The sequence below is a fragment of the Crocuta crocuta genome, unplaced genomic scaffold (assembly GCF_008692635.1).
Source record: "Crocuta crocuta isolate KB4526 unplaced genomic scaffold, BGI_CrCroc_1.0 scaffold9, whole genome shotgun sequence".
NCBI lineage: Eukaryota > Metazoa > Chordata > Mammalia > Carnivora > Hyaenidae > Crocuta > Crocuta crocuta.
In genome coordinates, this window is record NW_027551567.1 from 6,953,256 (window position 1) to 6,966,261 (window position 13,006).

Here is a 13,006-nt window from a genome sequence, read left to right on the forward strand (position 1 = left end):
TCCCACAGATACAGAGAGGAGTCTGATAAAAAGTGTCATTACTAATGCAGATGCAGGGATGACACAAAGTGCATATTCCTGGGGTCATAATCATCACATGGCTTCTGGGTTTGTCATCATAATTAGTTTTTCAAACCCTATGATATCAAAGTGAAAAGTACCCAAGTCCTATCCTAAACTCTGATCCAACTTTCATCTTCATCTCTGCCCTTTTACTTAGTTTCTTAAAAAAATACGTGATTGTAAATCAAGTTCCTCAGCTCCTTCAAGCACAACCTCCTCTTTAATCACGATTCTCCATTCCATTTCTATAGTTTGTCCAGTGCGGTTTAATTTAGGGGCTGCTGCCTGATTAGGGGGACCCCAGAAGACTGGAAAATTTCTGAGCACTCAAAGCACATACTGCAAACTAGGACTCCAAAATACCTGGGTCACCCCCAAACTGTACATTTTGGAACAAAACTTTTTAAAAAAAATTTGTGATGCTTCATTCTTTTTTTGTAAGTTATCTCTATACTCAATGTGGGGCTCAAACTCACAACCCTGAGATCAAGAGTTGGATGTTCCACTGACTGAACAAGCCAGTTGCCCCTGAAAAAACTTGAATGCAAAAAGGACAAAAGATTTGGAATAAAGGTCACTGATGAGCATGCCAAATTCATTATTATTTTCTTGGACAAAGATCTCTAATTAGTCTGAGGCATACTGAAAGATTTAAAATATGTAAGACATGATGTAAATACATTTTACCCATTCTGTCTTCTTATACTTAAAAAGGAAAAGAAGAATGCAATACCTTTGCCCTTTTCCGAAGAAGTTTTGCTAGTCGAACTACATAAGGTTTAAATTCTCGTTGATGTATGCCCTGCCTTCGGACTTCCAAACCCGAATCATCTGAGGCTTCTGGGATAAAGGCCCACCGGTACCTAGAAGAATGGTATCGACGTCCGTAAGACAAGACGTGCCATCTGAGACAAAGCCACATAAGTGTAGTGGAAAGACCATGATCCACTGCTTCAACAGACTCCAGTGTCACCTGTGCCACGTGCAGCCCTGTCACTAGGATGGGATTCTCAATCTGACCCTTTATTTCACCAGCAAATAAAGATACTGTTAGCCACCTCCTAGAGTTATAAAGAGTAAATACGCATGTAAAGTGCTCATCATTTTTCTTCATGAGTACATAGCCAATAACTTAAACAATTCTGTCCTTGTTTGTTAACTGGCAAAATCCCCACTGTATACTCGGCCAGATGACCCCCTACACACAGCACGGTAAGGGCGCAAAGAAATGAAAGAAGAAAACATTGCGTTTTTGTCTTTAATAAGTAAAATTAGTATCTGTGAGAAAAGTTTGAACAGTGTAAAAGGACATACCAAGGAACGGTAGTGTCTCCCTCCCACCACAGGGTCCATCAACATCACCAGTTTCTTGTGTAGGCATCCAGAGTTCATGCATAATAGAGCACACATGCACACAGCCAACCTCCTTTAGTAAACTTAAAAAAGGCATGACTGCTGCTTGTGATGATTTAATTAGATATCCTGGAGGTATCGTATAAAACCCCATTCTCTTTAACAACCACGCAGTACCCAAGTGTTGGAATGTACTGACTCAACCGGTCTTCTAGATGGTCCCCCTGCTATTACAAGTAGGCCATGATGGATACGCTTACAATAATGCTGACTTTTGTGTGTATCTGGCAGTACAGAGGTAGGATAAAAACTTGAAAACAGAATTACTGGCTTGAAGAGAAGGTGTAGTTTGAATTTTGGTTAATATAACTTCCAAGGAGGGCAACTGGACAACATCAATGTATATTTCCAACCGGAATAAAAATGCTTCTGTTAAGGTTAAAAAGAAACACACTTTTAGGTCTTTGCCATTTGATGGCTATTTATAATTGGAATTTCCCTGAGGATGGCTTTTCCTTGTTTATAGGCCCTTTTCTATGAACTCTGTATTCTCTCGGTCCATTTACCTGCTGGGTTACTGATTTGTACATGTTAAGCAAGTTAGACTTTCGTCATAAACATTGTAAATATCTTTCCCCAACTTGCTGCTTTTTCCGTTTCGTGATATTTATTTTTGTCACACAGACTTTTAACATTTTTTTGTGGTTAAATTATCAAATATCTTTAACTCCTGAAATATATATCATGTTTAGAAAAGATACTATTCTTTCAAGATTAAATTCTCCAGGTCGTCATCTACCTTATAGATTTTTAAGAAATAGTTTTTTTTTTTTTTAAATGTTTTATTTATTTCTAGCAGAGAGAGAGAGACACACACAGCATGAGCAGGGGAGGGTCAGAGAGAGAGGGAGATACAGACTCTGAAACAGGCTCCAGGCTCTGAGCTGGCAGTCAGCACAGAGCCCGACGCGGGGCTCGAACCCACGAACCGCGAGATCATGACCCAAGCAAAAGTTGGACGCTCAACCGACTAAGCCACCCGGGCGCCCCCAAAATAGTTTTTAAAAAATATAGTTTTACAGCCTTTTCCATCCCCTTTTTTTTTTTTTAGTAACTGTCCTGACAAATAAACAGGATGAACTCAGTTTGGTTTTGATCAAGGAAGCTAACAAGTCAGTACCATGAGCATACTACTTAATGGTTCTTCCTAGAGCACCGGAGACCAGCTTCTATCACTTTTGTGATGATAAGCATCCCAATTAATTCGGGCCACTTTGCTACAGTTCTGCATGGGATACCTTTCTGAATTTCTTCTTTTGAAATTTATCAAGAAGTAGGTGTATATGGTTTCCAAACGGAGGAAAAAAAGGAAATAGAATTAATCTAAAAATTTCTAGTTCTTACCATTGAATTTAATGAAAAGTAAACTCGTAGAACAGCAGTTTTTGGGGATTTAAGCATGTCCAATATAGAAAACAGATTCTGATGTCTTACTCTTTATCCTATTAATACTCCATTCCAGAAGAATAATATGTAACACATTATATATTAGTACATATTTGATTATATGGATAAATTTTTAAGTTAGCTACATTTCATCAATTTTACATAGTTTGCCTATTTAAATTCAAATATGAAAAACCATAAATATTTTTGAACACAGGCACTGATAGGAATTTATATTCAGTTCTCCTTATCCCCCTCTGCTATCAGTTCACTATCATCTGAAATAAAAAGCTTGAATCCAGTCTTGCCCATCTCTAGTCCTTTGTCTAAACCATGCAGCCAGGGGCACTTGTGGGGATGAGCACTGGGTGTTATGTGGAAACCAACTTGACAATAAACTATTTGAAAAAAACAAAAACAAAAAAAACTATGCAGCCAAAGTAGTTTCTAAAATGCAAGCCTGATAACATCACTGCATTCTTCAGTATGATTCAACATGCCTAGGTGAAAGTCCAAATTATCTAATACCGCTTATAAGGCCTTACATAATTCAGCCCCTTTCAGCCTCTTCTCACAAAGTTCTGCTTCAGCAATATCTATCTCTTAGCATTTAGACAAGCCAGATCTATTCCAACCTCCCAGACTCCATATGTGCCTCCCCACTCACCACCTCAATATAAATCTGACCTCAGGGCCCAACGCTAGGTGGGAGTCTTTGTTCTGTGACCTCAACAGCCTCCTGCATGTCAGCTAACAGAACACCCATCATGTGTTCAACTTTATACCCCCTACACTGGAAGCTAGTGAGCCATGTCTCCCACGGTCTCACATATGGTAGGTACTCATTAACTAAACGTTCTGCTAATTTATCCACAGCAACCATTTACTTCTAGTAACTGTGTTGAGCCCCCTGCCACACGTTAGTAAAAATTATAAATATTTCAACTTATACCAAAAAACATTAAATTAGTCTTAGACATCAGAGACCAAATGCATTTTCAAAAATATCCATTTAATATCCTTGCTTTTACTTACATCTGAAACTGAGGAAGATTTTCGGAGGGCAATGCCAGAGCCAAATCCAAAAATTTGCAAGCAGAGAGATAGAGGTTTAACCACCGTTGGCTGTTATATGAAGTAGAAAAGCCATTACCTCCTGTGTAGGTTGTCTCCAGACCAGCCACAGAGGGGCCTGAAGTCCTGTAAGCAGGAAGCAGTGTGTCAGCAGCTGTGCCCATGTCCTAACAGGGAATTCCCAAGGTGCCAGCTAATATTTTCCTTTTGCCAAGTTTACCAGGAACTGCTGAGCAAGGTCACAACTAAATTAATTTCTCCGTTTTCACATAAAAAGTTCACTTTTAATCTTTAAATTTTGAGAATATAAAAATAGCACAGAACAACTTGTGTTACACTCAAGAAATATAAAAAATTCTAGCTGTAAAACCGAGAGACCTCCCTACTCTTGATGTCTTTCTGTGAAGATTTGCTGGGGGCGGGGTGTGTGTGTGTGTGTGTGTGTGTGTTTTTCTATAAAAATAAAGTTTTTAGGACAGGAAAACACATTTTTTAAATAAACCTAGCGTTGAAGAATAAAATATATCCAAGACACGTGTATCAATTTACACAAAATAATACAAAAATTCCTACATAAAAAATTGTATTTAGTCATATTGGTAAACTGCCTGTACTAAAAAGAATAAAATTATAGTACACGGAGATTCTTCTGGAAGATCTGGACACACGGATACCTTAGTCACAGGTTACTGCCATGAAAGGTTTTGCTGCATGTTTCAGGGATAAGATCTGACCAACCAAGACCGACCAAAACCAACACGGCTCATGTAACTGAGACATACTGCTTTAAACCACATTTGTCTACATCTAGGACAAAGGCCCTGGGTGCTGAAGGTTTAGTCTACAGTGGTTAAGGAATAAATGAAACTACATTATTTCCAAATATGATTGATTATGTAGTAACAGACTAATACATAAAGTATTCATATAAAAAACTATGCTCTTCTGGTTGTAAAGTAATATTCTGGATGATTTTAGGATATTGGACACGGACAAGAAAATATGGAAATATATTACATATTACCGTGAAATATCTTCATCAGCAGTGAGTTCCTGCTCCATCAGTAAAAATACCTGTACCTAAAGACCATGAAATTCATGTTAAATGTCTATTTAAACGTGATATTTTTCTTTCAATGTATCTTTAGGCTCTATTTTCATTAATCCAAAAATGAATTTTAGGATACAACCAAATTAAATTACACCGACTTTGTGGAAGTTAAAACTGCAAATTAAGCACAGAGCCTTCCTAATAACTTGCCAGAGCTGGGATGAAGCCGTGCCTTTTATATTTGGTGATGATGGAATAAAGTTATAGTTATTAAAAAATATATTAAAGCCAGTTTCTTTTTGAGATTATAAATGTTTGGGTTTTCAGAGTTACAGATTTACTTCTGTTCCTTTATTCATGTTCTTCTATCCCCAGCTCCCCAAATCATTTAGATGAGGAAGATGGTAAGATGTGGGGAGAACAGACTGGTGTAGCGGGACTTAGGAAGGTTTTACTGTCCGGGAGATGACAAAATCTCTGTGAAAGTCTCTCTCAAGGAAGCTTAACCAGGGTAAATACTGCACTTCGAGAGTGAGGACATGCCTTATGTCAGTCCACTGACATCCAACTAAACCATCTCTCAGCACTCCAGAGGTACTGCGATAGGCCGGAACCAGACCTGGCAGCCATGACAGTTACACACTTGGTGTGCGAGAGAATAAATGAAAACAGATCCGATGAAGTAATGATTCACAAGGAGCTAATATTGGGAATGTTACGTATTTGGAAGCTTAAGCTGTATGGAGATGGACTCTATTTACCCTTTTAACTGTAAAAACTATCAGTAACAAGCTTAACTAGAGTTCAGTTCTCTTTCAAGATTAGTTTATATCCAGTAAGCATGTTGATGCTAATCACATTGTTTTATAGTTTAGATTTATGACCTGATGATTAGAATTAACTCACAAGTTCTGTAATCATGGTAGGCCAGAGTGAGGTAAGATGTTGTGGAGACATTCTTAAAAGTAATACTCTGAAAAACAGGAACACTTGAGAGTGAAGAGTTGGCACCTGGGGCAAACGGAGACTCTCAACCAATCTCTCTGAAAGAAATGCAGTGTATTTTCAGTAGGTTAAGATTTAAAATTATCTTCATGTGAGCTTTTCCATATAAGCTAGCCTACTACTACTTCTCAAACTTTCTGGTGGACTAATGAAAAAAAAAATTCCCCATGAAATATAATAAAAATGAATTACTAGGAAAAAAATCAAATTAAAGGAAGATATGAAATACAGTGCCATTTTCTTATTGTTAGATTCAACAGATTCTGTCAAATTGCTATAAGAGTTTAAAATGCTTACTCTAAATTCCTGTACTTCTCATGGATGAAATAACAGACTGGTACTGGTCCATGGACCACACTTTGAGTAGCCCTGATCTGGTCAACTTAAAAAAAAAAATCACAAGACAAACAGTGTACATGTTGTGTATCTGACATTAGGTATAAAAGCTAAGGAATTTATCTTCCTAGAAAAATGATCTCACTAAAGAGATGACAACTGTAATTCCCAGCCCAGTCCCTGAAGCAGTTGAAGCTGGTGGCTGCTTTATTTAGCACAGTGGCTCAATATGAATAATTCTGCCCCAGGGCAAGCTCCTCCCCACTGCGAGCTATTTGGTGGTGCAGGGTGACGAGTGCACTGGTACCCTGCAGGACACACAGGGCCACTAAGCACATTTGATAAAGGTTATCAAAAACCTTATACAACACCTCTCCCCCCTCCCCCCCACAAACTACAGACCTCCAAACTTCTAGTCCCCAATTCCTGGCTCCACCTATATTTTAGTCCTCTTTAAAACTATAGAAACCTTTATCCACAGTAAAAAACAACAATAACAAAAACCACTTAACATGCCTGCCTCCATCAAAAGTATTACCCCCTCAACCTTAAACACACGTTCTTAGGAAACTCGAACCAAACCATAAAATAGAGACCATATTTAGGCAAGTCCTACAAACTCACTGTTTAATTTCTTTTTACATGCTGATGATGTTAATTTTTGTTTCAGTAGAAGAAACTTCTAATTCTACAATGTTCTCCATCTACTTACACTTAGTATATTTTACCCCAACTTAATAGCATAGGGAAAAAGTATTTACTGAAGAACAACAACAAAAATACACAGTTTGGAGGAGAGAGAAAACAGTTTTTCATGATTTACCTTGTATATCTGGAAGATATTTCTGGTACTGGTCAATTTCACTGCTAAAAATAGCAAACGCTAATCTTTTGAGAAGCATGGCTCTTTGCTCTAGCTCCACATCACGATTTGCAAAGAGATTAAGTGAACTGCTCTGAGCCACAGCTACACGAGCTGTAAAGAGAAGGAACGTGCAGTCATTTGAAAAATGATTATTCTATTATTTGTTTGTAAAAATGACTGGGGGGGGGGCACCTGGGTGGCTCAGTCGGTTAAGCATCCGACTTTGGCTCAGGTCATGATTTCACAGTTTGCGGGTTCAAACTCCGCGACAGGCTCTGTGCTGACAGCTAGCTCAGAGCCTGGAGTGTGCTTTGGATTCTGTATCTCCTCTCTCTCTGACCCTCCCCTGTTCAAAACTAACTCTAACTCTCTCTCTCTCTCTCCCCCCCTCCCAGAAACAAATAAAAAACATTAAAAACAAAAAAAGGCTAGACATCTTATGGCTTCCAAGAGTGGGAGGAGCTTAGAGTGGAGGACCCATGGCTCCTCTCTGGGGTCGAAGGGCTGGCAAACAGACCCAGCATACACAAGCCAGAAGACCAAGGGATAGGATTTGTGAATGTGGGAAAAGAGGAAAATTTAGAAAATCCAGAACACCAACAATGCCATTTTATAAAACCCTTTAACATTTCATGCCATCTGCCTAACCCCTCATTGCTGTAAAACTAATTACAGGCCTGGCCCACCTAGCTCTCCTTTCTTATGTCTCGTCACTCACTTCCAGCTCAATCTTCTGTAGCCACACTGTCTTCCTGCTGTTACCTACCCAAGACCTCTGTAATTTTTGTGCCCTATGCGTGGAATACTTTGTTCCTAGACCTTCCCAGGGTTGGCTTCTTTAGTTTCAATTGTGAGCCCTTCAGGTGTTACTTAAACTCTATCATATCACCCTACCTCCTTCACAACTTCTTATTCCCTGAAATAATCGTTTTTTTTTTTTAAGTTCATTTATTTATTTTGAGACAGAAAGAGGGAGAGAGAGAATCTCAAGCAGGCTCCATGCTGTCAGCACAGTCCACAGTGGGGCTCGAATTCATGAACTGTGAGATCATGACCAGAGCTGAAATTATCAAGAGTTGGATGCTTAACCCACTGAGCCACCCAAGCACCCCTATTCCCTGAAATAATCTTATTTATTTGGTTAAGGTTAGCATAGTGGCCTGGATCATTTTTGTCTTTTAAAAAATACTTGTTGAACAGATGTATTTGAACCTTAGAACAACCCTGCGATGATCAGAAGAGAGAGAATATGCTGCCCCTTTTCCAGATTGGGAAACTACAGCTTGTGCTTACACAAAATCAATATAGACTCGACCAGCTTTACTGCTATAAGGTCATTAGTTTAGGAACTTTAAACTTAAGAAAAACAAAAAACCGGGGCATCTGGCTGGCTCAGCTGGAAAAGCATATGACTGTTGATCTCAGGGTTATGAGTGTGATCTCCACGTTGGGTATAGAGATTAATTAAAACAAATAAATATACTTAAAAAAATCAAGAAATCCTTTTTTTCAGATGAAATACTAAAGGAGCCCTAAAGATAAAATCAATCAAGACAGAGTAGAAGCGGAGTGGAGAGTGATTCTAATCTTCTTGGTCCTTCCCTTTCTTCCTTCAGAGGGTATGATAAACAGAGCCCCCAGATTTAAATTTTTTTTACTGTTTTTTAATTTATTTCTGAGAGAGAGAGAGAGAGAGCGAGAGCGAGCGAGCATGAGCAGGGTAGGGTCAGAGAGAGATGGAGACACAGAATCCGAAACAGGCTCCAGGCTCTGAGCTGGCTGTCAGCACAGAGCCCAATGCGGGGCTCAAATCCACGAACTGCAAGATCATTACCTGAGCCGAAGTCAGACACTGAACCGACTCAACCACTCAGGTGCCCCCAGAGCCCCCGGATTTAGAATGACTTGTCTGATAGGTTGATTCAATTGCCAATTGCTAGCCTTTCATTCATTTAATAATTACTTATTGAGTGCTTACTATGTGACAGGTTCTGTGCTGTGTGCTGGGCAAACAATTTAGATACAAAGCAGACACGGCCAAATAGCTCTACTTGTTATTTATCACCATGCTGTCCTCGTTAAATTTAACATTCCATCCCTATAGAAGTACAACTTGACAAAGAGCCAATTCTGAAGTTTTTAGAGAAGGATAAGGTAAACAGTAAGAATGGGTCCTGATAAGGACATACACCGCTTAGGTTTCATCCCACAATACTCACTCATCAAATCTCTAAATGTTGTTTTATCATGTGTCATCAGATTGTCCATAATTGCTCTCCAACTGAAAGAAACAAGGATTATGATATGTAATTAGAATTTTCCTGTTGCTACTGGTAAAAAACAGGGTTCTACTTTGCAGGACAGTTGTTGATTTCAGCGAGATGCATTATCACACTGAATAAAAGCAAGACGACTTACTGATTAACACAAGAGGCGTCCATCTGAAAGAAACTGGGATCCATAAAGAGGTCAAAGGCTTCTTTTTTCCATGCTCTCCGTGTGTACTGATACCCACTAAGACTGCTAAGCAGCTGGACGCAGGCTCGATAACTAGGAGCATTATGTGCACTAGGAGGAAGGAGGACCAGAACCACTTTAACTTTAACCATCATGTTATTCGTAAGTACTTGCATTCACCTAAAACAATGATATGAAACAGAAGGCACCATAACAAAAATAATGTTTTTTTTAAAACCATGACAATTCAAGGCAAAAACAATGTCATTTTGTGGTAATTCCAAAAATGGCATTAAATGAACACAAATTTATTTCTAACGGGCTCTGAATTACAAAATCTATTTTAATAACAGTACCTGTGATTTCGGAGGTAGGGTACAACATAATGCATAATATTTACAAGTAAAGGAATAACCCGTTCCTTTTCATCACTATAGAAAACCATATCCAAAAGATGAGCCAAAACCTAAAAAACATAAGAAATGAAACGCAGTATAGTCTAACAGCTGAAACTGACAGCATTCAGAGGTGGCTTGCAGTCTGTAAGAATACTCAGAATACCTTAAAATTAGAAAAACCTAAAAGCCGACCTCACTAACCCATTAAAAAAAATTATTTAATGTGTATTTAGTTTTGAGAGAGAGAAAGCATGAGTGGGGGAGGTGCAGAGAGAGGGGCGAGCGGCTCTTGCTGACATCAGAGAACCTGATGTGGGGCTTGAACTCACAAACCATGAGATCATGACCTAAGGCCAATGTTGGACACTGAACCGAATAAGCTATTCAGGTTCCCCTTCACCAATCGATTTTAAATGGTTTCTGCCACTCTTTTTCTGTTCATTATAAATAAAGGTATAAATATGAGCAGACTTTAGTGTTTTCAACTGAGAGAGGGAAGTATAGAAAAAGAGAGGTCAAGAGCCTTCTAATGTAACAGTGAGTCAACAGTGAATTAAAGACTAGACACTCCGTATTCTCTTTCTCTGACTCGGTTAAAAGAGAGCTTAGAAATAAACCAACCAGATGAACTGAACTGTTTAAGTCCCAGCTCTACCAATTAATAGCTATTTGGCCTTAGTCATACTGTTCCAATCTTTGCGAGGCTTGGTATCCACATCTGAAAAGGGAAACAAAAATGACCTACAAGGCTATATAACATATGGGTATAAAAAAGAAAAGCATGTCAGAGAATGAATCTAAAAACCTTTGGTAAACTGTAAAATATTTCACAGTGGCAAACATCATTATACCACCTCCTGATTATACTGTCATATAAAAGCACTTTTCTTTTTAAAAATCGTGTTTAAAAAAATAGTGTCTGGGGAAGGAAATAATATCTAAAGTTATCATTAATATTTAACAAACTGGTCCAAATACAAAGTCACAACTTCATTTATTATTATAATATTGAATTGTGGCATTGTTTACTTGAAAGTTCATGTGAAAAAACTTGATAGTTACCTCAGAAAGCAATGTCAGTGCATGGACACTATATACAGAAGGAGTTATGTTTGATGTTTCCATTGCAGGTGATAACATATCTAAATAAGAGAAAAGACAAGATACAGTTAGGTCTTTTCCCACTGAAAAAAGCTACCTGCTAATATGAAGAAATGGATGGTTTTCTAGCGCTTACAGTGCTAGTTGCAATGATTTCTTAGTAAATGGGTGCCTACAAACATAAACCTCAATCTTTGAGATCAATACCTTCAACATCAGATTCCAAATTGGTTCCATCCACCATTATTTTTGGAGAAGGCTTAACTTCAAGATTTCGTCGCAGCCATGTTGTCTGTTCCAAAGAAGAACCAGCAATGGCACCAATTGCATCCACTATTTTATGAGTCACATCCTAAAGAAACAAGGGAAAACCACTCTACATATATGTGCATATACATACATTCAAACACATGTGCTCGTGCAACTTCATAGATGATCTTATCTGACCATATCTTTTTAGAGTTGAGGGCCCTGGGAGACACAGAGTTTTGGTAACAGTTCTCAGTTCAGAGTGCCTTACCTGAAGGTCTCTTTGGTCTTTCTTATTTTCCAAACTAGGGTTTTTCATAATAAACTCATTCAGAACCCTGAAAGGGCCAAAAAGAAAAATAGGAAGCATCAGTGTAAAGGAAATGATGCAATAGGATTTCTCCCAGTGACCAAGTGGCTCTATAGCCTCAGTGTCTATTTTGTGTTTAATGAATGTATATATGAATATCCTGTGACTCTATGAAAAGGAATAAACATATGCATGAAAACACATGTACAAAAATGTTCATAACATTATTTGTAAAAGCACCAAAGTGGAAAGAATGCAAAAGTCCACCAAGAGTAGAAATTGTAGCATATTCATACAATGAAATATGGAACAGCAATGGAACTCAATAAATTACAGCTACATGAAATTACATGGATGAATCTTATACACATATGTTGTTTGAAGGAAACACACAGAATATTTACATATAGTTAAAAACAAAAAGGCAAAATGTATCTGTGGTATTAGAAGTCCAAATAATGGTAATCTTTGGGGAGACGGGAAAGGACAGTAATTGGGAGGGGACCTGAAGAGACATATGAGGTTTTATTTCTTAATTTAGACTTGTGATTATATAGTTGATATGTTCACTCTGTAATAATTTGTGGAGCTGTATACTAATTGTTTGTATATTTTTCTGTTTACATTTTATATATTAAACAAAAAAAACCCAAACAAAAACTCAAACCCCACCAATGTTTAATTGTAACACAGAAATGGTTTCTTACCTGGTGTGTATATATATAAATAGATTAAAAATACTTCATAAATGAAAAAAAAACTTTGCTAAACTTCCACTCAATTTTTACTGACTTGATATAAATTATATGCATAGTTATTTCCAAACTAAATCTGAAATGATACTGAAAAGCAATCTTCATATCGATTTCTATTTTGTAATTAGGAATTTTTAGAGGATTAGTGGAATGGTTGGTATTAAACAAACAACAGAATCAGAAATTTAAAAGTGTCTGTCTAACTGAAAATGTCCAAATTTTTGCTTAAACAATCAGTATACACCCCTGAGAAGGAGGTAGGATCCTTTATTTTCTGAGAAATGAGAAATGAAGAAAAGGCAAGTGAGGAAACAGTAAAATCCCCGTGGGGAAGATTCAAGTCACAATAAATAGCTTTAATTTCTAATGAAATTAGATAAGAGAGTTATTTGCTGATAACTCAAAGAACTGTACTTATATTTCCTCTTTGAGTCTTAAGACAACTCAGGTAGGTAGGCCAGGCACCACTATCCTTGTTGACAGATGGGAAAATAGCCTTGGAGAGGTTTACTGTGGAACCCAAGGTCCCAGAGATGAGGGCTA

The 13,006-nt window shown here is 37.9% G+C and overlaps 1 protein-coding gene across 4 annotated transcripts in view; it reads right to left on the reverse strand.

Moving 5' to 3' along the window:
• DOP1A (DOP1 leucine zipper like protein A) overlaps window positions 1-13,006 on the reverse strand; it is a 101,059-nt gene that overhangs the window by 2,363 nt on the left and 85,690 nt on the right. For 3 of the 4 annotated variants that reach the window (XM_077750319.1, XM_077750318.1, XM_077750321.1), the window contains 11 exons: window positions 11,670-11,736; window positions 11,357-11,501; window positions 11,111-11,190; window positions 10,007-10,116; window positions 9,612-9,761; window positions 9,413-9,474; window positions 7,152-7,304; window positions 5,894-6,030; window positions 4,961-5,016; window positions 3,898-4,062; window positions 797-926 (listed from right to left, as the gene is read on the reverse strand). In XM_077750319.1, coding sequence (XP_077606445.1) covers window positions 797-926; window positions 3,898-4,062; window positions 4,961-5,016; window positions 5,894-6,030; window positions 7,152-7,304; window positions 9,413-9,474; window positions 9,612-9,761; window positions 10,007-10,116; window positions 11,111-11,190; window positions 11,357-11,501; window positions 11,670-11,736 — 1,255 coding nt within the window. Of the gene's footprint in view, window positions 1-796; window positions 927-3,897; window positions 4,063-4,960; window positions 5,017-5,893; window positions 6,031-7,151; window positions 7,305-9,412; window positions 9,475-9,611; window positions 9,831-10,006; window positions 10,117-11,110; window positions 11,191-11,356; window positions 11,502-11,669; window positions 11,737-13,006 lie in introns of those variants that run through there. The other variant, XM_077750322.1, reaches the window with a different exon arrangement.